The sequence below is a fragment of the Aquila chrysaetos genome, chromosome 1, assembly GCF_900496995.4.
Source record: "Aquila chrysaetos chrysaetos chromosome 1, bAquChr1.4, whole genome shotgun sequence".
Lineage (NCBI taxonomy): Eukaryota > Metazoa > Chordata > Aves > Accipitriformes > Accipitridae > Aquila > Aquila chrysaetos.
The window spans coordinates 18,469,775-18,497,431 of NC_044004.1; the positions used below are offsets into that span (position 1 = coordinate 18,469,775).

Here is a 27,657-nt window from a genome sequence, read left to right on the forward strand (position 1 = left end):
CACTTCTCGACTGCTTATTATTATCGTGCTCTAGGACCAGCCCTTTCCTGCTAAACTTGGCTTGGGAGCTTACAGCAGGAGGGGGCGCGGGGGGTGGAAAGCCAAGCCCAACATCATCTTGTGTGTTTGACTTTTTTTTTTTTTTTTTTTTTTTTGCCCCTCCCGCCTCCTTCCGTGAGACAGTTTGATGAATGCCTGCGAGAGGGGTATGATTTGCTGAGGCGCCTCTGGCAGGGCGGTGTGTGCGCGGTGTCAGCCCCGCCGCCGCCCCCCGTGGGGCTGTGAGCGGCCCGCGGCGGGGGACGCGCGTGGGAGCGGCTGCTGCGCTGCGCGGGCCGCCGCGGAGGAAGCGCGCCGCTTGGGCGGACGGGGCTCCGCGGCCTCTTGCCGGGGGCTCGGAGGGGAGTGACGGCTCGGAGGAAGATAAGGAGGTCGCCCAACTCCGCCGTACCCTGAGCCCGCGGGTTTGCTTCGCCTTGCCTTCGCGGGGAGCGTGTGAAGACGAGACCCAACTGCCGCCTCTCCCCGGCACCCGACGGGCTAGCGAGGGAGGGCCCGGGCCCGGCCCCCCTCCCAGCGAAGTTGCCTTCAGCCGCGGATCGGTGCCCACCCGCCTCACTTTGCCGCCGGGGTTGTTTTGTCGCCTTAGCTTTGGATAGAAAGGACTTCGCTTGCTCCGCACCCTGAAAGTTGCCCGAGCGCTCCCCGCGGCGAGGAGGAGGGCGGCGCGCCCCGCGCCTCCCCGGGGCCGAGGCCGGCGGGCCCCGGCCGGGCGGCAGCGGGCGGTGATGATGTGCGGCTGGGGGAAGCTCACCCTGTCCCTGGGGCTGCTGCTGGCGATGGCGGGCGAGGTGGCGCCGCAGCCGTGCCCGGCGCAGTGCTCCTGCTCGGGGAGCACCGTGGACTGTCACGGGCTGGCGCTGCGCGGCGTCCCGAGGAACATCCCCCGCAACACCGAGAGGCTGTAAGTAACCCGGCCGGGGCGGCGGCGAGCGCCCCGCGGCCCCCGGCTCCCGTCCGCGCTCCCGGGGCAGGGGTGGCCCGCGGAGCCGGCCCGCTTTGGGGTCCCGACGCCCTGGGCGGGGGGCGTGGGGTGTGTGTGTGGGGTGGGTCGCGTTCCCTTCCTCTGCTGCTGGCGGTGCCCGTTTCACCGCGATGCGCGGGGACACGGGAGAGGTGGACGCTGCTCCCAGCCGCTGCCTTTCATAGCGGGAAGCCGCGGCGAGGAGCGCGGTTCCCGCTGCCGCGGGGAGCGGGGGCGGCGGGGCGGGCACCACCGCGGCCTGGGGGGCGCCCCGAGGCGGTGGCGGAGCGGCCTCTCCGCCCCCCCCCCCCCCCCTTCCCCCGCCGGCGCCCATTTCCCGGCAAACTTCGCTATTGCGGCTTGCTTTCCCCGAGGCGGTGGGGAAGAGCCGGGCGCGGGCAGGCCGCGGGGCGGGCGGCGGAGCTCCGCGGGCGCGCAGCGCTCGCTCCCGCCCCGCCGGCCGCGGCGGCTCGGCGCGGGGAGGCGGGCGGGGGCGCGCTGCCGCCCGCTGCCCTGGCGCGAAGCGGGAGCCCGGCGGCTCTCTGCCCCGGCGCAAGCCCGCATCTATCTGCCTTTGGGCGAGGGCACGCTGGGGTGTTCCAGCCTCTTCGCCACTCACAGGGCGCGAAGTTGTGCCTTAACTGCGATCCCTCCCCCCATCCGCTTTTTGAGAGCGTTCGAGTACCCTCCGGCTAGGGTGTTTTCTAGTCTAGAGAGAGCGAGCAAGCATGTGGTCGGTTATTTATCGTATCGGGCTGCCTTTCGGAAGGGTCTAAGGAGTGGAAGAGGTGAGCACGTTAAATGACTTGCTGGAGAGTAAGAAGTAAATGCTGGGGTATGAACACACGTCTCGAGTGACGAATTTCACTGAGGAAGAGTATCAGGGACACATTTCTGCTGAGACTTGTGCGGTTTCTGTACAGTGGTGTTTTGGCCACATGTGGTATAAACAGCCAAAAAAAAAAAAAAAGTTGTTTTTTTTTTCCTAACTACGATGGGGATGAACTGTAATTGTTAGGGTAGTTCCCATATAATACCGCTTCCTAATGGCTTACCTCAGGAATTGCGAAGTCTGGTTTTATTTGTAGTGTTTGGAATTGAGGGAAGTTTATATCTTGACTCCAAAATGTTACGAAAAAGAGGGCATATAACTCCAGAAGAGAAAGCAGTGCTGAAGTCTGAACAAAAATGCTAGGGCCTAGAGTTTTCCATTGCTTCTGAGCAGGCTTTGCTTTCTGCAGTCAATATAGCTTCCTGTGCAGCGAGTGAAGTGTTTAGTTTTCATAAAACCGTGTTTCTCATCACTTACCCTCCAACAGTCTCATCCTTGTTTGAAAACTAACATTTGCTATAGGAAGTTAAGCCCTATTCTGCCTTTGTAGCAGTACTATTAAAGCTGAAAGTTGGTTAAAAATGGTGAAAATTGTCTTGATTTCAGCCACTTACTCAGTTTTTGTTAACAGTCAAACAAATACTGTAGCATATATATATAGTAGCTTTAGTGGTTTTCTAAGTGCAGTTCTAACCACGTTCAGACAGGTTTTGACTCTTCTATATTGTTAAGGATAAATATGAGCTTTACAATGGCAGGCAGAACTGAGTTTGTAAGGGTCTCATTACAAAGTTTGAAACTACTACTTTCAAGATAAACCTTCGTTCAGTCACTTGGAAATTAGGAACTCACACAGTCTTAGTTGTAGGAATGGTTTGTTGGGTTCATTTACATCTCCTAATTTCTGAAAATGCTGTGCCCATGAAAACAAACAAAATAATTTAAAAGTAACTTTTGAATGTTTTAATTTTGCTGCTTATAAATTATTCTTCTTAGGGATCTTAATGGAAATAACATCACAAGAATCACCAAGACCGACTTTGCTGGTCTAAGGCACCTTCGAGTTCTGTAAGTTTTCACTTTCTGTCAGTGATACCTTTTAGGACTGATGCTACAGTTTGTTATAAAAACCACTGAACTAGTTATCTTTCAGTTTATAAGCTGGATGGGTTATCACTTTTTAACTACTGTGCTACTGCATCTGAATTTACAGTCCCTCCCCCATGTGTTATAAACTCATATGAATAAGTTAGCAATTGCCTTAAATATAATCTAATATTTTTTAATCTCTCCTTAAGGCTATGAGATAACTTGAGGATTTAATTTGGCATGTAGCTTATGAGTTGCTAGAATTGGTTGAATAACTGTTAGAGTGACTTCAGTTTAAAATTAGGAAATTTATAGTTCACACTCAAAAAGGGTACTCTCAACCTGAAGGGAATTTTTTTAGAAAAAAAGTTATTCCTTTACTGAATTTAAAAGCAAGTCCCAGGTGATGATGATTGCTTTTCTACAGTTTCTGGGCAAAAAGGAAACACTTCAGTGGTGAATTTGAGGAAGTAATGATTTGGTTTGGAGGTTTTTTTTGTAAATGCTTTTGTTCCAAGCATTATGAAGCTTTCAGAATTCTGTGGGGTTTTGGTTTTTCTGGGCGGGGGGGGGGGGAATCTAACTAATACCAAGTTTAAAATACTGCAGAATTTACTTAGCTTATTTGTTAAGGCTATTTAATTTGAGCAAGTAGTCGTATAAAATCCTTTTCTGTTTCCCTTTGAAACAGAATATCATGTTGTAGAGTAATTTTTAACATTTTTACAAAACAAAACTACTGTTACAGTTACAGTCACTGTGCAATCTTTCAGATGTTTTTTCCCCAACACCACAGTTCAGTGTTTTTGTTTTGTTATTCTCATGTGAGACTAATATCGCCTTTGTATTGTTTAACTGGAGTCTTATAACTTGCCGAAAAGGAATGATGTATGTGTGTGTGTGCACACAGCATGTATGCATATGTGTAATTTTTTTAACTTGGGACTCTTAAAGTACATGAGGAAATGTAGTATCTATTCTTCTTTCTTTTACCCAGGATTATTGTTCCCCTTTTGGGTATATGAGCCTGTGTAAAGTGTTGGTGATGGGTCCGGAAGGTTACAGTGGATGTCATTCTAGAGTAACTGTTGTACTGTTTTAATGAATATGTGGTTGCCTTTAAGTGACTACTGTTAACGCAACAAGTTATATTGGAGCTATTAATACTTATGTATAAAAATTTCTATATTTCAGTCAGCTCATGGAAAACAAGATTAGTACTATTGAGAGAGGAGCATTCCAGGATTTAAAAGAACTGGAGCGACTGTAAGTATATTTAGAATTAAAAATACAATATTTTTTTTAATCAAATCAGTTGTGTGTTAGGGTACTAAGGCCTCTTTTTTTTTTTTTTTTTTTTTTTTTTTTTTTTTTAATTTTCTTGAACTTGGGACATCTATTCTTATTGAGACACAAGAGAAGTAAAATTCTCAAGCAGTATGTGTGGGACCCAGGCGGGGGGGGAGCTTTCACGAGCAGTCCAGATTTGGAGTGTAAACTGCAATTATCTTGTAGGAAATAGCTTGAATACTATCAAATATTTTCCCTTGAATACACAAGGACTTTTTCAAACATGAATACGCCTAAAAAAGCTTGTTCTCTGGGGTACAGTGTTAGATGTTAGTCTTGGAGATGTTGGATGTTTTGTACAATGTCTTATTGGAAGTAACTGCTAGTTATAAAGTGTTGTCTTGTTACATAGTATGAAAGCAGTAATTGAATTCTACTCTAGTTTTTATATGATAAACTTTTACAAAGGCTTAGAAAAAAATGTGAACTGTTAACTTTCAAAAATTAATTGGATTTGGACTTTAAAAAAAACAACTGAGTACTGTGGGGAGAGAGGATGGAGTGGGGATGAGAGGATCTTGTCTGGTGAATTGCAAACACCTGCTTGGTTGCAGTAGGACATAGAAAATGCGGGATTCCCAAACTGCTTTAGCTTTTTATAACAGTTGTTTATTTTTCAGTATGTGCCTTCTTATTTTGTTGCATTTCCTCAAATGAAAGTATTTTTTAAAATGTAGTGTACAACTTGGGACATCTGACTCATTAAAGGCAAGATGCTGATTGTTGGATGCAGTTTCAGTTTGGAGCTAGGAGAGTCTAAGAATGCCACTGTATTAATGTATGTTCATGTAGAACTTCAGAGTAGTGTCTTCATTATTACGCATCTTAGTTGCTGCATTTTCATTATATCACCTTTTCTTTAAGCATGCCTCTGAGGTCTTGTTTAGTTTTTCATTTGCTGCTGCTTTAGCTTCATAAAAGTATTTCTACTTTACTCCATTGAAGAGCAGCATTGGCCTAAACATTCTGTTTGTTTTATTATGGTTGTGCTCTGTATCCACAGCTGCTGTGTGTTTAAAACAAAAAAACCCACAAACCATTATGGTTTGGTTGGTCATATAGACTAAGCTATTCAAGAGACTTAGTAACCACCAGTGCAATTATGATATTTCTATAGTAGTTGAAATATCATGTACTTGGGTTAATTACCTCATTTTTTCAAATAAAACAAAGTAACTTTTTGACCTAAGAATTGAAACTGTTGTTATATAGTGCAACCTTTTTGAATAAATTTTAATGAGATTGATTGCTCTTAGAAATGCATAGTCAGATTTTTTCAAAGTCGTATTAAAACACTTAATGCAATGCTTTTTTACAATGTGTTTTAAACTTTGTACAAAGTATAGGGATTTAGTACAGCTTCTCCTGCTGAGGGATATATTGGAATAATATATACACATTCCTAAATTTGGTTTATAGGGCCTAGCTAAAAAATTAAACAGCAGTGTAGTTCATATTGCAAAAGTAAGTACGCATAGATGAAACATGAATAAACATTAAAAGATCCATGCTTTCACTGTGAATGTGGTTTGATGCTGAGATACCAAATACTTTCTAAGTTTTAAAACAGCATATAGTCAACTTTGTTTCTTGATTATATCGAAGCAAGACCCTGCTATGTGATTTGTTAACAATATTTCAGAAATTATTTTAACTTGTGTCATAATTTCGAGGCATTTAATGGTAAGATTTCTGAAGTATAGAATTGCAATACTAGAAAAAAAAAAAAAAGAACTTTAGCGGTTAACTAACTTGTCTGACGTGTTCGTATTTTGCCATTACATTTTCTGTTTTTTCTTTCTTTGGTTGTCTCTTGATAAATCTGTAAAATCTTTGGAAAACAATAGCTATTTTCCAGTCACGTAAGATACTAGTTTTGAGGAGAAATTCTGATAATTGTGGCTACTTTTGTGGGTTATTTTGTTCACCCTTCAGGAGGCAAACTATGACATTTGAAAGTTTAGTCATTTAGACCTGCAAAGTTAGATTCTGTTTTGTCTTCAGAGTTATTTTGTATCTGCTGCAGTAGTTGTCAGAGTTTCTTTAATTTGCTGGAATTCAGTCAGTGTTAGGTGTGTGGGTGACTTGTAATTTGAATATATATGCAGGATGTCTTTAAACCGCCCCAGCTGTTGGCTAAGAGCAAATATTTCATATTTGTGAGGAAAAGCTGAGAAAATTCCTCTTGTTTACAACTGCCAAGTCCATCTGATGAAGGCGCATTGTTATCTGACAGCCAATTCATCTCCCTGAGATTCTGAAATTCAAAACGATTTCTCAGGAAACTTGTGGATCCTTCCTTCAAGTATTTTCTTTTATACATTAAATAGCAAGCCCTTTAAAGCTTTTTAGTTTTTTTTCAATGTGTAAGTGTAGGATGTCACATTTCCACTGTAAGTGTAATGTGCCAAGCTACTGTCAAAGAATACCTGATGCAGTCCTTCTAGCATGCCAATGGAAGGTAATGAACTCAATTTGGTTTATAAGATTGTTTACATGTAATATTTCTTATGTTTTAATATCTTGTGGTAATGTATACAGGCTGAATTTTAAAATGTGTTTCCTGTGGTTCAGTACTCTCTTTAATGTGAAGAACAGACTTTCACAGTAGTTTCCGTTTGGGAAGAAAAATAAATCCATCCCTCTAGGTTAAGTGGTGCTTTTGGGTTTTTTGTTTTTGAACTGGAATTTCAGTTAGAAAATAATTTCTTCTTAGACCAGTTACTCTGATTTCCAAGGAATTGTTTGGTTGATCAGTAAGTTACTTGTCACGGATACTCATTTGTAGATCTGATCATGCAAAATGCTGAATATCCTCAACTCCCTCTAAGGGAAGCGAAGACCTGAAGCACTTTGCAAAATTAATCTCTGAAAGAAGAAACTCTCAACCGTCTCTTCAGAAGAGAGCTACTTAAGATATGATTTGATTAAATCTACGTATACCTTTCTCAGGTGGATAGAAATATTTCTCCTATAGTTTAGTAAAACAACAACAAATCTCTAGTACACTAGATACATGTAGTAGTATGTACACAAAGCTATTTAGACATAATGTGCTCCATAACAGGAATTTGTGTCATACCAGTGTAATTGTAGAATTGCAACGGAAACCAAAACCACAATGAATACTCCCATAGCTAGTGATTGTTACCACAGCAGCCCACCTGTAACTTTAAATTAAAAATGTTCAGTTAACAATAAGTGATCATGTAGTAGTGCCTACCACATAAGAACTGGGAGGGAAAACAAGATGGAAACTAGCAACTTAATCAGGTAAGTTTTAGGTTTGTAGAAACTTTAGTTGCTGGAGAGACCCTGGTAAAGCTGAAGGTGATTTTGCTATAAGCCTTTTAGTTGGATACTTCTCTGAAAAGTCTTCAGTCAAATGTTCACTTAGTTATAATCTCTGGCAGTCTTGTCTGAAGGCTCAGCTCTTAAGGGGGTACTAGCTCCAGTCCAAACCAATTTGGTACAACACTGCCTGAGCTAGGAAGTCTGCCGTGAATGTGGCTTTCTTCACAGCCTGTATCTTGAGTGGCTGAATCGCATGGTCTGTTGTGTTGTGTAGATGCTCCGTCTGCTGAAACAAACTCCTCTGAACTTCAATACGTACAGCCCGTTTTTCAATCAATGGGACAGCTTGTACCTTTGTGTACATCCTGAAGCAGTGTCAAAAACTCTTGGATTAATTATGATCTTGTCTGTCCTGTATTTAACATCTGCAAGACTTTCTATATTAACTAGTAACCTGTATGATGAGCCCATGTTTCTATGAGTAGAGCCTTTAAGGAGTATATGGCCATTCAGTACATGGCAGGTCCCATAAAGAAAGGATTGGGATTGTGACCCGTTATGTTGTCTGAACCTTTCTTATGTAGACCACACTTGTGTATCAGTGGTGGGTTTCAGTGTGTTTTATGGCAGGAAGGCACAAAGGGTCAAGGTATGGAGAATTTCCACAACATTTAAGAATTTCCAGAGACCACTGCTTATTATGGGAGACAAAACCTTTTGAAACGATTCCTTATGAGTATGTGAAATTAAACACTTGTTTCTTATTTCTTTATAAAGCTGTCATCCTGGGTGTGATGTTTATAATAGTTTGAAATAGCCTCTTAAGAAAACAGGATGAAGATAAAGTGAAAAGCTCCACTTTCTGAAAACTAACACTATTATTACACACAGCTTTAAAAATGACTTTTAAAAAGTGTGGTCAATTGTTATCCCCAAGGCCACCTTCTTCTGTGGTGTTGCAGCTACTGTTCAAAGTATCCCAGTGTTTTTACAAGCCATTGTCATCTGAAGGGAAGTATAAAATTTGAAGACAGCTGCTATAGACTGTTGAACCAGTTCTATTATAAGCTACTTAAGTCTAAAATTTCCTTACAGTTCTTCGTACTCCAGAAATACCATGTAGTCAGGTTTTGAGGGCTAAATATACTCTTCACTTATTTACATAGCAGAGCAGTTACCTTTTCATTTAGGAAAACATGTTTTTTGGCTGATAGGAACACTGTTTTTAATCATAAATTTTGCTAATAATTTTTCTATGTCTAGTAGTTGGGATGCCAGCTATGAACATTCTAAGATTATGCTAAACATCCAAAAGATGTCAGCATAGGAAGAGTTTACAGCAATCATTTGAAAACTACCCACATTTTTCTTCCTGTATTTGTGAATAATCCATTGAGGCAGCAGTATGCCCCTAAAATGCTAATTTGGAGTCTGATTCTGCTGACATTTACCACGTGAATAACTTGGTTTGCATGAGTAGTCCCACTGATTACTCTTGTGAGAGAGGTTACTTGTGTGGCCTAAAAAGTTTCCAGGCCAAGCCCCTACACTTTTGATACTTGAATTAATAGAATTTATTTCTAAAATGTCTGTTTAATATCTTAATAGTTCTAAAGAGCTCTCTGTGTAGACTTAAAAAACCAAACTAACAAAAAAACACCACAAACAAAAAAACCCCAAATCCCGCAAAACCTATTTCTGCTGAAAACTAGTGTGGAAGTAAAAATCTTACTCTCTCAGGCTCTAGAACAACTGCAACTTCTGAGTCAGTATCTGAGCTAAATATTTATGCTCCCCATACCTCCCCAGAAACCAGCCCCTCTGAGCTACATGGTGCAAATAAGATGAAATCCTGAGTTCAAGAAAAGAATGCTGTAAGGGTTGAATATCAAGTTGGTACTTGAAATGGCTTTTAAACTGAAAGCTATCTATGTTGTATTTTCATGTTTCTTACAATGTATTACTGAGTGATGGAGAAAGAAATATTTCAAGAATTAAATGTTTTGTTACAGTTCATGCATTTTTCTAAATTTTTACAACACAATTCTAAAATAACAAACTGAGGAATTGTCTGTGCTTGCTGTTTGTTGGGGCTCCATCTCCACAAGTACATTAAATAAGTTATTAAAACTTAAGATGAAGAGAGCATTTACTTAGGAGTGTTTGACTAAGTAGTAGTGAAAATTATTAAAGTTCTGTTCATGCTGTGGATGAACAATTTGAAACTTAAAGATGTGCCACAGCACAGAAGGAAAAGTATATTTCAGTTACATAGTTTCAAGGAAAAGTGGTTTGGTTTTTTTTTTTTTTTTTCCTGCTTAGCAAACACAGTGAAGTACTACTTGAATTTCTTTTCTGGATATAAATCTATATGTGAAACTGCTATGTTTGCAGCTTCTGCAACAAGGGCTTAATTATAACCTCAATATATAGGAGTCAATCTTGTTGAAGATATTAAACGGGATTCAGTATAATAAAGTTTTTTTTAGCTGTATTTCGCATATTACATGGTTAGAGTTAATCTGCTTGGGCTCTAACCTAGTCTGATAAATGCAGTAAACTATTAAGTTGTTTTAGCAGGTTTTGAAATTACAAAACCAAAACTCACTTATGAGTTACCGGGATCTCTGAACGTATGGTGTTTTACAGAGCATCTCATCTTACGAAGGCACGCATAGCAGGATGGACTAAGAAATAAAATGTTCCATCTAGGATAAAAACAAATACAGCTTGTCTTGGGCAGTACTGTCCACCAGGCCTGGGCAATTATCGAGGGAATTAGCAGCTGTTTCAAAATAGACTAGATAAACTAGTACTGTTCTTTTTGTCTAGTCTAGGAAAGGGCTACACTATATTATGTGTATGTTCTTTCTTAGGGTCCAGACTTCCTGTATCACTGATGGGATAAAACATGCTTTCCAGAGATTAAAATAAACCGATGTGCTAACTTTTTATTATGTATTGATGTGTGGCATGAGATTGCAGTTTTATTCCATTTATTTGATGAGCTCTATCCATAAAATGTAAATTCCAAGTAGGAAAATAGTAACTTTTAAAAGAGGAATAGCAGGATTTTCTATGATTCTTTAAATGTGAGCTGTGTCAATAAATTAATCCCAGATTAATTAGTTTTGGTCTGAACTTTTTCTTTCTGGGTTTTGAATCTCTGATAGAATATAGCTCTTTCAGTTGCAGAAAAGAAGTGTTAAAACCCGCAGACTTCACTTCCACAGAGCTACATGATCAAAGTTCAGGAGCAGGGACTTCTGGAAAAAATGCCAAATGTTGTCTGTTTTTATGATGCAGTTTTGCAGTTTTAGCTGAAGCAAAATCTGTTGGTTTTTTCCCCAATTTACAGAGGCTTAGAAGTGAAGTTTAAAGGTTAATATGGAATTTTAGGACCTGTGGTGAAAAATGCTATGTTAGCAGTGGAGTCACCAGTACTGCTCCAGGAATCATTTGTATCACTATCATAGCTAAAAGAACAGCAAATAACTGAATGATACTTCATCTTGTTGTGCTTGACCATACATAGTCTCAATGAAAGCAGCTTTTTTTGGTGGTAAGACCTTGTATTGCATAGTATGGAAGTTGTACTGAGCTCTTGGAATGAGTTCTTAGCTTTTTAGCTAGAAGTTAGTCTCCAGTTTCTTTTCTCACTGAATCTTGGTCTTTATTCTGGTGTGCAAATTCATTACTGAAGCCTGAGAATTAATTTTTCAGCTGGGGTACATTCTGAACAGTTTCTGACTCCTGCAGCCAGGAAGGTCTAGGTTGGACTGCCTACAACCTGAGGTGCTGATGCATGTGCTTTTTTTTTCAGGCTGCTTGATGTTTTGATTTTCTCCCCCTTAAAGCATTGATACTTAATCACCTGTCTGGCTTCAGTCAGCATATATGAGTGTTTGAAGGGTTAATACCTTCACGCATGTGTGATAGGTAGCAGAAGCATAATGAGTTCAGGTAGAGAATATGTTTTTGAACAGCCCTGAAGGGGGTGAACAGTTATTCCTTGTTAATCACTGATGTGAAAAACCCTTCTCTTAGCTAATCCTACATAGTTTAAGGGCAATGTATAGCGCATTCCTGATCTTAGAACAAGGAGGAGACCATGAAGCCTGCGGTGCTAATCACTTACCAAAGGAATGTGAGACCATCTTACACAAATTGTACTGGGGCACCTGTATTTATAGTTTAAAAATAATAAAAAATACTACAGTAATTATTCTGTATTAGTAGACTTTTGTCAAAGCAACTTCAAATACCTTCTCTAAAAATGTCTGTTAAATCAGAAAGAGACAAAGGCTGTCTTTGAATACAGTATTTGAAAAGATGTAGTGTTCTAGTGGAATTTTAAAAATCAAATTATAGCTACATTTTGATTGCAGAATACTACAAAGTGTTGATAAAACTTTAAGTCCAAGAGTGATGTTCTTCTTTTAAAAGTCTTGTAAATATTTGCTATTATTTTTAGTATATTTTATTCATCTGAGTGTCTTTTCTCATGGGACTCCTTTTATAGGTCTAGAAGTCAAATTGCAGTGAGAAGTCCTGTTTGCTCTTTGCAGATCTTTTTACAAATTCCAGGGCAGGAAGGCTGTTTATTTTTCCCACATCTGTTTTGTGCTCATCCTTTGTGACATTGTTTGCTGGATGCTCTTTTTTCTTGCTTCCTCTGAAATGGGTAATTTGCACTGTTGCAAAATGCTGAAACCAGATCTGGTTCTACAGAACTGTTGTGTCAATGTTTTTGTTTCAAATAGTGTTTTGTGTTCAGAAGCTATTTTAAATTGATGCTATAGAGCAGTGATATTAAACTTAAAGCTATACATTTTAGTTTTACTCTATAAAAATAATCTTTGTTGCAGACCCAGTTCAATATTTAAAAAAAAAAAAGGCAGATTTAATGTTAAATGGCCACAGGTGAAAATTGAGTTGTCATTACATTGTAATATAGCATATTTGAAAGATGCTCCTTATTTTAACTGCAGAAGCCACAGTTCTATCTGGAATTTTACAGTTAAACTCCAAAATGTATGAGGGATCTGGCTGCATGGCTGCCACTTCAGTGACTCATGCTGTTACATTACCTCATTTATTCTGAAGAATCTGGTTGAAACTTCATCAGAAGAAATGTTTTATTTTCCTTCATATTATGTAGTGCATTGTGCTGGCTTGTCTTTAATAATAGTCTAGACCGATAATCAAATACAATGTGGTAAAGTCTCCCTTAATTTTTTTTAAGACACACCAGCCTTTCTGAATTTAGTTTGGCAAGATGCCTGTACAGGTGCTACAGAAAAATACTTGAGTGAAGACTTAGTGTGGTAAGTCAGTGCCAGAAAGACAGTTACAAACCTATCTGGACTTTCTGCAGGCCCTTCTTGCCTTTCTAAACAATCTGTCCAAACTCTAGCTAAATTCCATCCAATAGATCAACTTCCCCTCCCCTCTTTCTTTGCCTCTTTTTTTTTTTTTTTTCTTGGAAGTAATCCCAAGTGTTGTCAAAGATCTTCCCTGCTTTGTCTGATACTTGATTCCATATTATTTTATGGAGGTTTTATAACTTCTTTTTCCTTCTTTGTGGTATACTTTATAGAATAAAATCCAATGAATTAGCCTCATAGGATTGTAGACGTTTGAAGGAGACTCTGTAGATTGTCTAGTCCCACGCCACTGATTAATGCAAGGTCGATCAGAGCAGGTGGCTGAGGGCTGTTTCCAGTTGGGTTTTGAATGTCTGCAACAGTGGAGAATCTACAGCCATTTGGGGCAACCTGTTCCAGTGTTTGACCACCCTCACATTCAAAGGTTTTTCTTACGTTTAAATATAATTTCCTGTATTTTGATTTGTGCCCATTGCCTCTTGTCCTTTCACTGTGCACCCCTGAGAAGAGTCTGGCTCAGTCTTCCTTACTTGGGAAGGAAGTGCATCACTTATTTATACACATGATATATTTATACACATTGAGATCCCTCTGAGCCTTCTCCTCCCCAGGCTGAACAGTCCCAGCTCTCAACTTCTCTTGCTCCGACAGGTGCTTCAATCTGTCTGCTTAATCATCTTCATGGCCCTTCTCTGGACTTGCTCCAGTATGTCCATGTCTCTCTTCTAGTGGGGAGTCCAGCACTGGGCAGAGTTCTCCAGATGTCTCACCAGTGCTGAGTAGAGTGGAAGGATTGCCCACCTTGACCTGCCGGCAACACTCTTCCTAGTACAGCTCAGGATGCTGTTGGCCTTTGCTGCAAGGGCACATTGCTGGCACCAGTTTAATTTCTTGTTTACCAGGACCCCAGGCCTTTCTCTGTAAAGCTGATTTCCAACTGGTTGTTCTCCAGTGTGTGCTGGTGCATGGGGTTCTTCCTCCCTGGGTGCAGGACTTTGCATTTCCCTTTTGTTGAGCTTCATGAGGTTCCTTTTTGACCAATTCTCCAGCCTGTCCAGGTTCCTCTGACTGGCAGTGCACACACCTGGTGCATCAGTCATTCACTTCCAGTTTTGTATCATCTGCAAACATGCTGAGGGTGCACTCTCTCCCATCTTCCAGGTTGTGGATGATGATGTTGAACAGTACTGGCTCCAGTACTGACCCCTGGGGTACACCACTAGTGACTGTTCTCCAGCTGGAGATTTGTGCCACTGATCACAGCTCTTTGAACTGGTCACTTAAGACAATTTTCAGTCCACCTCACCATCTGCTATTGTAGCCTGTACTTTATCAGTTTGTCTATGAAGACAACTGTTACGAGGACAGTGTCAGAAGCTTTACTGAAGTCAAGATAAACAACATCCACTGCCTTCCCCTCATCTGCCCAGCTCCTTATTCATTGTAGATTATCAGGCTGGTCAGACATGATTTTCCCAGCTGTAAATCCAGTTGCTGACTACTCCCAGTCATCATCTTGTCCTTACTGTGTCTAGAAATAGCTTCTGGTTTGCTCTATCACCTTCCCAGGCATCGAGGTGAGGCTGCCCAGCCTGTAGTTTCCTGGCTTTTGCTTTGTTTTTCACGCTCTTTTTGATGCCATAGGCAGAATTAATAGGAGTAATGACCAGCTATTTATAGAAATATCCTTTCTGTTGAAAAAGGAATACAGAAGCTTCCAGATAACAACAGTCTTAGTTTGTCTCTTTTCTTCTTAGCAAAAAAAAAAAAAAAAAAAAAGCCCAAGCACAACTAAACAAAGAGCTTGTCCTAGCTCTGCTTATATTGGAAAACCTCTTAAAAGAAGCAAAGTGAGTATAGACTCCTGATTCTCTGTGCAAAATAGTGTTCTGCATAATGTATGGAGAATTGATTGGGGTAGGGGAGAAATGTGATAATTTTGGACTTGACATCAGCCCCGTGTGGGAAGAAAATGAAGGACAGAAAATACGTTAGGGTTCAAGTAGTGTACACTAGTACAATGTAGTACTATAGTTTGCAAAGTAACTTTCACCACTTCCTATGCAAGTAAGAAACTGAGTTTGCAATAGTGTCTATGTCCTGCTTCCTTTCAGAAAATTTTTTTACTAAAACAAATGTCTAATTGGTATTTGATATATTAAATTGAGACTAACTTAGATGTCTGTCTTAGCTAGTCACTGTTTAGCCTGGAAAATGGAGCCCTGATTAAGTGGTTCTTGACCTGGGGAAGATTTTGACTTAGGCATCCAAATGCTGTAGGATCAGCCCTGAACTTCTCAGATTCCAATTTTTATTCATGTGGTCAGTAAACTTGATATTGCTAGGTTTAATGAGATTATGAGTAGTTTGACTAGAGATGCGAAGGTCTTTGCAGAGAATTCTTAATGGAAAACCTGGCACAATCTTTTGCTTAGCTCTTAGTTCTTGGGCCTTCTCACTTGATGACATGTTCATGCAAGTCACATTTACAGACAGCAGTTGCCAGATGTGTTGAAGTTCAGTAGATTGTGGCTTTGGACATGGATGCACAGATGTTCTCTGCCTCTGGCAGATATAGCAACACATTTTTTGTAGAAAAGTAGTAAGGCTTGACTTTCTTGCAGACGTAAGCCTAAGTCAAGCTCTATATGAAGTTCTCTGGTGAGGAAATAGGCATCATTATTCTGATGTCTATTATTCTGACCCTTTTGTGGTTTAACCCCAACTGGCAATGAAGAACCACGTAGCTGCTCACTCACCCGCCCCGCCCCGCCCCGGGATGGGGAGGAGAATCGGAAAAAAAGGTAAAACTTGTGGATTGGTATAAGAACAGTTTAATAATGAAGATAAAATATAATAACAATAGTAATTGCAATGACAAGGTAACAAAAAGAGAGAAATATAACCCTGTAGAGACAAGTGGTGCACAATGCAATTGCCCACCACCTGCTACACCGATGCCCAGCCAGTCCATGAGCAGGGATTGGCCCCTCCCAGCTGTTTTGGGTTTGTGTGGCCGGGTTCTGGTAGCAGGGGAGGGGCCACAGGGGTGGCTCCTGTGAGAAGCTGGAGCAGTCTGTGTCTGCAGATCAGCCTGCAGAAAGGATCCGTGCCAGGGAAGTTCATGAAGGACTGTCTCCTGTGGGAGGGACCCCACGCTGGAGCAGGGGAAGAGTGTGAGGAGTCCTGCCCCTGAGGAGGAAGCTGCGGTGGAGACAAGGTGTGTGATGAACTGACTGCAACCCCCATTCCCGTGCGCTGCTGGAGGGGAGCAGGTAGAGAAAATTGGGAGTGGAGTTGAGCCGGGAAGGAGGGAGGGGTGGGGGGAAGGTGTTTTAAGATTTGGTTTTACTTCTTATTATCCTTGTTTTGATTTGATTGGTAGTAAATTAAATTGATTTTGGCTTTTTTTCCCCCCCAAGTTGCATCTGGTTTTTTTTGCCCATGACCATAATTGGTGAGTGATCCCTCCCTGTCCTTGTCTCGACCCATGAGTGTTTCTTTGTATTTTCTCCTCCCCATCCCACCAGGGTGGGGAGGAGTGAGCGAGTGGCCTCATGGTGCTTTGTTGCCGGCTGGGCTTAAACCATGACACCAGCCAACTACCCCCAGTTTATATACTGAGTCCTATGGTATGGAATATCCCTTCGGTTAGTTCAGGTCAGCTGTCCTGGCCGTGCTCCCTCCCAGCTTCTTGTACCTGCTTGCTTGCAGAGCATGGGAAGCTGAAAAATCTTTGACTTAGGATAAGCATTATAAGGATGAGGATTAGCAACAACTAGAATATTAGTGTGTTGTCAAAATTATTCTCATACTAAATCCAAAATACAGCACTGTACCAGCTACTAGGAAGAAAATTAACTCTGTCCCAGCTGCAACCAGGACTCCCTATATATCTAGGGTGAGGTTTTTAGGACTTAATGGTTAAACCAGTCCATGGAGATGATTTGGGTGCTGTGCACTAGCTTTCAGCTTTAAGATACTTGGATAATTTTGTAGGTTGATTCAGTATTTCCTGAGCTCATAAAGCCTGAACTGGTATTAGACCTTCCCAGCAGATGCATATCCCTGTAACCTGTTGGAAGTGTTTGAGGAGCCTGGTGGGCTGTCATTGTGAGTAGAAAGTGCTGTTGCATGAACACTCAGGGGTTTGTGTACTGATATGTCCTTTCATTTAAAATTGAAACTTAATGAAAAAATGTTTGTATGCTTTTAAATTTTATGCATATTTTGCAAATGAGCTTCAGTGAAAAGATGTTACATGGTATTTTTAAATGGCTGTGGTAGTAATGTCCTCTGCTGACAAACAGTAGGTGTGGATGTGCTCCTTTGAAGAGTACAATTTCTAAGCTATACAGTACTGCGTGTTACTATGTGCAGATAGTATATTTACTTCTCTCAGCTAACTTTGAAGGAGGAATGAAAAATAATGGCTTCTGCTATCATTAACTTTGTGTGAGTTGGGAGCCTTCTATCCTTCTTCCTGAAGCAGTAGTAGTAGAATAAAATGCATCTGTGCCTTGTATTTAGAGTTTCAGAAGGCTCTCAGTCTCTGTGCACCCAATGGGATAGGCTGTTTCTAATTAAAGAGTACAGCTGATTTATAATTTACTTGGAACAGCTCTCTACTTCGGTCAGTTCTCAAGTTATTTTTGAAAGCTTTTGTTATTTTAGGGGGCCTATGGCTAGAATTGTGTCTACTTGAACTAAAACCCACTGGAAGATGACTTGTGGGGGATAAAATAGCAGCCTTCCAGTACCTCTGAGGTCATTATCAAAAAGCTCAAGTCAGGCTCATTGCTGTGATGAGACAACAAGCATAAATTGAAATGAGAGGTTATGACTGGGTATAAAGGCAAAACTTCTTCACTGTAAGGACAGTCAAGCACTGGAACAACTCTGTTGCTCAGAGAGGCTGTGCAGTCTCATACAGCTTCACTGGCTGTATGTAGTTGATTACAATGGGATCAGAAGAAAGTTACAGTGAAGGCTGTAACAAGTCTGGGAAAAAAATACAGAGCTGCTTGTAAATTATACCAATTGCAGGTGATTACATTGCAGACAGTGTAATATTTTTTTTTTTCTCTCCTTTCCTCCCCCATTCATGATTGATACTGGATCAGTTATTGTGGCATGAAAACTTGAGAGAGACATCAGAATGGATTGGTGGCATGGCCAGACTTCAGTGGGTTGGGATATGTGTCACGGGGAGTGTAATGTGCTCTCCCTGCAGTTTACTCTACCTTTAACTCTGTCATCCTCTGCATAATCCTCTGGCTGCATGCAGAAGACAAGTAAAACCCAGATACGCATCCATTTCTGCAAAGCTAGCCTGTTCTCTAGAACCAGTAACTCAAATCAAACTAATTTTTTTGCTTACCTTACTGTTGTCTGTTTCACAGTGTAACCTATTGCTTGTCTGTACCTACTTTTTATCTGCCTATTGGTATTGAGCTTCCCTTAAAGAGTATTTTCACCTGCCCATTTGTCAAAGATTTTCTTTCTTTGTCCTTAAATTGATCCTTCTGTATACTTCTTCCATCAGTTTGCTTTGAAGATGCTTTTCTAGTCTTTACTGTGTTTAAAAAAGACTGAGTTCTGGGAGCTTTAAACTGAAGTATTTAAAATACTTTGCGTACTTCAGGTAGTATGTGGACTTTACTTGAATTCATCATGAAGAGCTTAAAAATCTACCTGTGCCAGTCTGTCAATTTGCCTAATCTCTTCCTAAAGATGCGTTCAGTAACAGAAGAAAAAGAAGTTCTATATATTTTAATTGCAACTGTGCCTCTGTTTTGTTAAATTGAAAGAATTGTGTGATGTTGGACCCTTATCTGTTTATTTCTTGCCACTACGAAGGGAGTTTACAGTCCAATGTTAGAAGAGATTCTCCAGGACGTTTTCTGTTGCTTACACCACTAACACTTCATCTCTTCTGAGCTCTCTGCCTTTGCTTAAGAAATGCAACTTTTTCTAGCTCAGTTGGGAAACTGAATGGTAGCAGTATGGAATATCTCATCACTGTTTCTTCAGTGCTTCACGTTGAACTTCATGCCAGTTCTGGGAGAGCAGTTCAGTTGATGCAACTGAAATTCCTCTTCTCACGTTGTCCCAGGGGAAACGCTGCCTGCTAGCTAGCTGCGGTGAGGTCTCTGCCAACACACATTGAAAGAAAAGGTGGTGGAGTTTTTTCTGGTGGTTTCTACTCTGCAGTAGCTGTAGTTCTTTGCAATCTATAGTCATGGATTCTGTGATCCATCTGTGCTTACCTCAGGTTTCAGCTCCAGGGAGAAAGCAGATCATGCTTGTCTAACTCTTGTTCCATTATGTCTGTGTGTTCTGGATACGTGTTGCTTTTCAGATAAAATTAAGATGAGGTCACCTGAAAAAGTAGAAATATTGGAGAACCATGTATATTAGTGAACCGTTTTAAAATAGGAATCAGTTTTCTGGACTCCTCGTGTGGCTCTGTCTCAAAGAGTGAAAACTCTTCGTAGTGACTGTTGAACTGGAAGCTGTTGTGTACTGTGATACTAGTCTGTGTATTCCAGATTTGCTCTGCATCCTTCTTCACATTCACTTACGTGTAAATTTGTAGCATTTTTTCAAACAGAACTATCTATTATAGTTTTGAAAAATGCATTTGAGTGAAGTCCAGTTCAGAAAATCTCCTTGTAGGAAACTTAAGAACAGCAATTTGACCCCTTTGAAAGCATCTGTTTTAATTGTTAGAGGTAAAGAATAGCTAAAGCCTCTTTTGGAAGTATGGTAAAGGACATATTTCCCAATGTTGCCTTCATGAAAATTAGTAATGTTTGATATTCTTAGGCACAGACAATAAGGAATGGTCAGATTTTTGGTAGAGACAGCTTAGTTCTGAAAGAAACTCCAGTGAGTGGGTTGAAATTTTTTTGAAGTAGAAGCTACAAAATACAGGATTCCTTAAAGATCAGTAGTTTATTTAACTTGTGTATTCCCTCAACTCACTTAATGCTCAAAGAACAAACATTTTAATTTTGTGAAAGGCAAAGCAAAAATGTAGGTTGAAACACTAAGTGCCAAGCTCACTTGGTAGAAACTGTTGAGTTGTAAGGGTAGTGCTATTTATTGTTAGGTTCGTTCATGAACTAGATTTACTGTCTGTAACTTAGATTTAAAAGCCTGTACAGCAGCACATGCATCAGTATGTTCACAGTATAGTCAGTTGTGTTGGCTGTGTGAACTACACGTAATAACAGAAGCTACTGATCTAAGGTATTGACTGCTTGTGTAGAAAGTTATGTACTAGTACAAGTATTTCACCTGTGAAGTGTCCTCCTAAAGCAATGCTAAGTGTGTCCTTGTAAGACTGTTGTTGCATTTAGTGAAAGGCAGCCTGCCTGAAGAACTTCATCATCCGTTAATGTTACATCATTGTACTGTAGTGCCTCCTTTTGTTTTATATGGTACTTCTACAAAAGCACAGATACTAAATGGTTTCATTGCCTCTGCAGTTACACCTTGCCATTATTGTCTAGCATCTGAACCTAATAGAGTCCTTAAAAAATATCAACAGAAATTTTTGTCCTGAATAGCTTCTGATTAGAGACTAACTTCCCAAAGTCTTTACCCTGCATGTTTTCCCATGTACTTCTTGATCTGTAATCATGGACTTAGAGGTTTAAGTCTGAACTATCTATTTAGCAATGAGAAGGGATGAATGAATTTTATTTCTCTCTTTATTTAACCATTTGTTTAGGTTCAGTATCTAAGAATTCCATTTTCACATTATTCTTTTTTGATCACAAATGTAACTGTTACTTTGAAACAGTTTTCCTCCTACTACTTCAGTTTTGTGGTCTTAGTATATACTTTTATAAATAAATTTACTAAAGGTAGGAAAATATCTATTTTTAAATGACCTTATTTTGAAAATGCAGTAGATCCACAAACACTAAAATATATCACTCTTTTTTTTTATGTAGGTAAGGCTTTCTTTTTAAGCAGTGTTCAAACCAGAAGTCTTCCACTAGTCAAACTTATTTATAGCTTTATCTTTCCTTTATATTGAAAACTTTCCTTCTACTGATTTGGAAATAAAACTTGCAAGATCACAATTCTGTTTTTTTTGCTGCTGCTGGATTAAGCTTTTTTTCCTGTTTCTTACTAAACTGCATCTTCACTCATTTCACTTATCTTGCTACTGTAGTCCTTCCTTTTCAGGATCTCTTTCATTTACTCTAAATTATCTTTTAATCTTCTAAATGTGTGATTTAAATTTCTTCTGCTTAAAGAAATTAGGATTTCTGGTGCTTGACTAACAAAAAGGAACCTGACATTAAAACTGGAGAACTATGGATATCTAGATCTCAAAAAGCTCACTGCTTACTTATGGTTTGAAATGTGGGAGTGAACCTGTGGGTACGTAAGAATATTTTTCAGATTATTTTGCTCTCATCAGTAGCCACATTGAACTCCAAGGGAGCAATAACTAAGTGAACTAGACCATGGAGCTATGTAAAACTGGATATTGAGTGTGTGTGTGTATCTCTATGGGAATTTATAGAAAAACCTTTAAATTGGAAAGACCTTTAAATGGAGCAATGTTTATGAAAAATGAGCCCTTAGAGGCTAAACAGGCTTAACTGTTTGATTTCAGCCCCAGGACTAACAAACAAGAAATTCTGAAGCTTTATGAAATTCTAAGACTTAATTTTGCAAAACTGCTGTCCAATATCTTTATTTACCTTGTGGAATGTCTTGGTAGCAGTATGTTGACATATGTAATGTAACCACTGTAAGGATAAAATAAATATCAGATACTACCATGCAGTCTGGTGTCCAGGAATGCCTTGAATTATTGTATTGAGAAGCACTGTGCATTGCAAACTGAGCCTTGTGATGAGGTTGGTGGGACAAAACAGTTTTTTCAGTATGTTGCTTTGCTTGAATAGCAGGTGACATGTGTGGTGCATTGCTTAAAAACAACCAAAAACCTGTTTTGAGCTTGAATTCTTGACTGGTATGAGTGTATGCTTCAGGGCTGTCACTTAAACTCATTAGAATAATCTGCATTGTATGTTTAAAAAAAGATGATGAAGATAGAATATATTTGTCTTGGCTAGTGGTTTTTCTGTTGCCTATGGCTATAATACAGTGGGTTTTGAACTTGTCACTTCAAACTAAGTAGTTTTGACCCTGGTCAGCATGTTCATTGAGAAACGTCATAGACAAATGGGTATCTTCCAAAGTCTAGTTGTAGTTTTTCTTTTGTACTGTCTTATGTACAATTGATTATGGTGGGGTTTTTTTGATTTAACTTCCTTTGGTGTATCTTTACAGCTGGAGGAAAAAAACCTCTGTGTGCAAAAAACCCCCTGTAATGCCAAATACAAGCTGGGACTTTTTGATTTTTCTGACTTTTGCTTGATCAGGGTTTCTAGAACAGCTTCCTTTGCTTTTTTTATTTAAATTGGTTATATGGATCTTTAGATACATTGTCTGATTACATAACTAAGTGTATGCATTTGATACATGTTCCCTTGAATCTTTTAATGGTCACAAAATGTCTATCTGCTTCATTATACTAAGAGGAACACAGAGTTGGTGGGGAATTGGAAGTTACACTGCTGATTTTGTATTTTTAGTTTTCTGGTTGTTTATGCAGGACAGAGTCCTGACTTAGTGATTGATTCACACTACAGAGCTTCAAAATCTTTCGTAAAATAGGTAATATGGTCTGTTGGGGAAACCAGAAAATGTAATTAGTCCATGGTAAATTTACTGCTGGACCATGTCTCCACTAATGGACCAGCATTGCATAGCCTTTCTGGTCTTTAAAATCAGCTTGTTACAGCACTGAGATGCCTGCTCAAAGTGGTTGCATTGCATTGCTGTAGCATTTGTAATTTAACACAACTTTTTCTTTTTCTTTCTAAAGGCGCCTAAACAGAAATAACCTCCAGTTGCTTTCTGAACTGCTCTTTCTGGGGACGCCGAAGTTATACAGGCTGTAAGTAGGCACGACCCAATAACTTATTCTGGAAAATTTGGAATTGGTCTGGTATTCTGTCTTGCATTAGGTTTTTTGTCTTTTGCCTCAAACAGGCCTAAAATGCATCTAGGAACTTTGATGTTTTGTTTAAGCTGAGTACTTTCTTTGACTGCTTTGCAAAATTCTTTTTTTTTTCAATCTAGGTTATTTACTGATAGTTGTACGAGTCAAAATATTGTTTCATCCATTCCCACTTTGGCAATGAAGTTTTGCTGAAAGAATACTTTGGCTTTCCTTTTCTCCTGTTTGTTATTTGGTTTCTGTGTTAAAAGAAATAAAAAAAGCCTGTGGAGATTCTGACCCCGAGATATAGCACTGTATAAGCACTGCGGTTTGTGATGTTCTGTTTTTGTGGCTGTGCACGCTTGACCAGAAAAATCACAGCATTGGCAAATAGTAGGTCTGTGGAGAAGTCTCTCCTGTGTCCCCTCACAAAGAAAACAAAGGTAGTAACTTAAGCTCTGGGAATAAGAAACTGTGAAATGTTTTACCTTAAATAAAAACTATCAAATTGGGTAATGAGTTTTTGTTTTGATTGTATTCTTTGGTTTGATAATGTTTTACTGTTGGCAATATTTTTAAATTAATGTTTTGAACCATTGGCCCTTCTAAGAATCCACTTACTTCTGTTGCAGTAAAAACGTGGAATGAAGCTCAGATACTGATTTCTGTATTTATCTACATGATCAGTTGTTGTAAAAAAATAAATTTTAAGGTACCTTTCAGTTATAGTATGTTATATGGAAGGGATACAACATGACATGCTTAAGTAGGCTTTGCAAAGGTTGTACAAATTCAGCCCTGTTTTAATTAGATATGTATTTGACACATTTCTTTAGACTTCAGGTGAGATTTCTGCTTGTTGAAATTGCTCATTTTACAGAGCTTCACCCCTTGTGTGCTTGGGAAAAAAAAGACTGAAGGTAGAGGAGGGTGGGGTTCCTCTGATTTGTTTCCACTTTAGTATATAGAAATATTCTTGAGAACAAATGGTATAACGAAGCTTTTATTTTTTAGGAGTTGAATTCTGTTTTAATGTTGTGAAATAATAGTTCTTTTTTCCCCTCTTATAGTAATATGAAATGGTAAACTGAAAATGTCTCTATTATTAGTGTAAACATTTAGTTCTGTGTATTTTTGTTTCTTTCCTTTGCTTTGGATGTATGCTTTGTTTCTAGAACTTCCCTGTAGATGCAATGAGTTGTTAAATTACTAGGCCAGAAAGCTCCTGAAGGCTTTTGTTCTGACAAACAAAAGTATTTTACTCTGCTATAATATGATAATATATTCATATGTGCTTTTATATATTAACAATCGAGTCTTTTATAATTTCCATCAGCCATGATAAAGATATTACCTCCATAAGGAAGGAAAATGAAAGGGATTTATGATCATTTTATTATTCCACCTATAGTGCAATGGTTGTTACCTAAATTCATATAAAATAGAAATGAGCCATAATTTGCAGCCAAAAAATGGATGCACACTTCAGGCAAAATCACACTTGAATATATTTAATTCAGAATTGTGTATTTGATAGATGCTAGTTTTAAATCTATAATGTCCTTTGACATAAAACACACAACTGCTCATAGCGTATATGGTGGAAAGTAAGAGATCGCTGGCTTCACAGTATTAAATTTCCTCTGCCTAAGGGTTATTGTTGATCAGACCATGAAAGTGAATGTCTGGTTGTAATGCATTCATGTTTAAAAGCAAATATGAGCAATACTGAAAATCTACAGTCGCTTAACACTAAATTTGTAATTAAAAAAATGTCAGGCCAATGAAGGGATTGATGCTGGTTAAATGTTGTTCATCAGTTTTCAGATTATATGTAGCTTGATCACTATGAAGAGTATAAAATGATTTGGTTTTTTTACATGTATCACTGTATATGCTTACATGTATTGACATCCAAATAAATATATTTCTAAGCAGAATTAAAGTTCTCTAAACATGATCAATAAAATGTATAATATGCTTTGGTTTTAGTATTTATTTTTGGCATTTAACAGCTAATCAAACAGTGTGTGTACTGCGAGTTTTCAACATACTATTGAGCTTCTGTGAATAATAATTACCATTTGACCCTTGGCTGTAAATGAGATGCCAGGTGAAGAAGCACATATGCTTGTTGTGTAGCCTAAATGCAATATAAAAGAAAGAGGGTACACTGTATATGAATTATGATTAGACACAGTTGGTTGCCGCCAGCGGCCGGCTATGCTTTCCCTTTGCTGTCTGCTCCAATTTCTCTTTGGACGGGTTGAGAGAGCACTGCGTGTTCAGGTCAAGATGTTTGCCTAGAAATAGTAGTACAGTTGCAGCTGTGTTTGCTGGAGCAGGAGACTAGTTTAAATAGCATTACCATTTATCCAGTCCATTAACAGAACTCTGTAAAATAATACCAACTCTGCATAAACTACAGGACAGTGTAATAAAATTACAAGCACTTGTTGACAGATGGGAAGTGTAAGTAAAGGAAAGCGATAGGTTGAGAGTTTAAAAGAGACAGTGCATTATTTTCTGTGTCTAAAGACACTTGATTTTTCAAAGGTAGTCAAACGAATTATTTTTTCAGGTTACTTTCTTCCACATTTAGCACCCTTCCAAGAAATCTCCTGGAACTAGTTAAAATGGATAATTTTAGTCAAAGCAGAAACTGATTTTCCCATTACTAGTTATCTGCAAAGGTGTTTTGACAAAAATATTTCAGTAGGAAGTAGTTAATGCTAAAAATAGGATGAATAATGCTGTAGGGTATATTAATCTTACCTTGCAAGGTATCTCTCAAAGCACAATGTACATGAACCTCTGTTTTGATCCAGTAAAGGTGCTGTTGTAAATCCCCTGAGGTAATATTAGTCCATGTTCAACAAGTACTTTTCCTGCAAGAAGGGGATGCATTGTTTTCAGTGACCCATGTGCCCACTCACGCTAACTTGTCTAGCATCGGCGATGGTACGTTAGTACAGAGCACTCCTCCAGCCTAGTGAGTGCTTATCTGAGACAAATAGATTTTGACTGCTTACTTTGGCTGGTTAGATCACAGTTCATTGATTGCCGTTTGCTGCAGGATACCAAGTGCTGGACCCAAAGCTGTTTGAAAATTCAGTTTTAAAAGATACCTTTATTAATCAGGAGCATGTAAAGGTTATTGAATTCCATGTACAACGCTTGTCCCTTTTGATTTACATTTCTTGTGCTTGGAATGAGGTTAGGTTTCCTTACTGACCAATATTTGCTGTAAAAGTTAAGCAGTACTGGCTTTGAAAAAACAATCTTTCTAGTGGATGTGCTCTGATACTAGATATGTTTTCCTTCTAATACCTACTTGAGAAGATGCATACTGTGAATAAGATGTTTCTCCTCTAGAGGAAAAAAAAATCTTAGTATAGTCTGATTAATAAACACTCAGTTTTGAGATGTCTGTTAGTCACTTTAAAAAAAATTCCTCACAGCTAATAATTAAAGGAAAAACATACTAAACATCAAGAAAACCTTTTAAAAAAAAAAATCTTAGGGCAGAACAACAACAACAACAGCAGCAGCAGCAACAACAACAAAACATGCTGCATGGGGGGCCCTTGCAAAAATTCCTCCTGAATTAATTTCTGCCAGCTATGATTAAAGTGTGTGGTACTAGATGTGTCAGACACCATAGTTCTCTGCTTCATTTTACTCTTGGCCTCTTTGGCCCCTGCCACAATAAATCCCACAATGGTTAGGCAGGAATTGCAGGTTACAGTTGCCAGGGTTACCGTTGTCCGGTCGGACCGACATCATTACTCATCCAGCCCGCTAGCCCGAGCGCCGCTGCCCGCTCCCGGTGCGGGGAGGAAGGCTGCGGGCGGCTGGCGCAGAGCGGAGGAAAGTTCTCCGATCGTGTCTGGTTTTCGAGCTGGTGCGGGAGAACCTGTGATTTGCATAATTTGCTGACTGTTGTTTTGTTTTTACCTTTGCCAAGAGGAAAAAAAAAAAAAAAAAAAACAAAAACCAAAACATCAGATAGGAACAAAAAAAAGATAAAAGGGCGGTGTATGTAAGTTGCTAAAACAGCGACTTTTAAAATATTTAAGTGCTGGTCTCCTTATTGTTAAGGAGGCTGCATTTGTGGCTTAATTGATGTTTTTGTCATATCTCTTTTAACAGTAATCATGGCAAGTGAGACTATAGTCACAATTTTATAGAGAAGATATTTATCTTCGGTCTGGATCTGTTTTAACAACTCGATAGAGAAATCACTCATTAGAAAAATGCTTGTTATTCCAAAGCCTCTGAAATCTTATTCCAACTGCAGACAGGTGGCTCTGGATGTTAAATCCAATGAGAAGCAAGAGTGAGTTTCCCCTTTTCAGAAGGCAGTATCGATGAATCTCTCTCCTTTTGCAAGTAGATTGTTAAAGGAACTGCTGGTGGATAAGCATAATGGGTAGATTTCCACTGTTGTATGGGCTGCAATAACATTACAGTGTGTTCCACCTTACTGCAGAAGGGTGCTGGATGTGCAGCAATTAAACAGATTTATTGGAACATGAATTATGAAGCCTCCTTGTTGCTATATCCTTCCCAGGAAAGTGCATTTAGTTTTTTTAGTCATTTGTTTCAGTTTTTATGATTTATTACGGGGCATTTTAGCAACCTG

The 27,657-nt window shown here is 39.4% G+C and overlaps 1 protein-coding gene across 18 annotated transcripts in view; it reads left to right on the forward strand.

Annotated features, from left to right (window-relative positions):
- The first annotated feature begins 777 nt into the window (after positions 1–777).
- Positions 778–27,657, forward strand: part of SLIT2 (slit guidance ligand 2) — a 274,531-nt gene continuing 247,651 nt past the window's right edge. For all 18 annotated transcript variants that reach the window (XM_030013996.2, XM_030014001.2, XM_030013938.2 and 15 more), the window contains exons 1-4: positions 778–964; positions 2,853–2,924; positions 4,140–4,211; positions 22,896–22,967. In XM_030013996.2, coding sequence (XP_029869856.1) covers positions 789–964; positions 2,853–2,924; positions 4,140–4,211; positions 22,896–22,967 — 392 coding nt within the window. In that variant the 5' untranslated portion in view covers positions 778–788. The remainder of the gene's footprint in view (positions 965–2,852; positions 2,925–4,139; positions 4,212–22,895; positions 22,968–27,657) is intronic.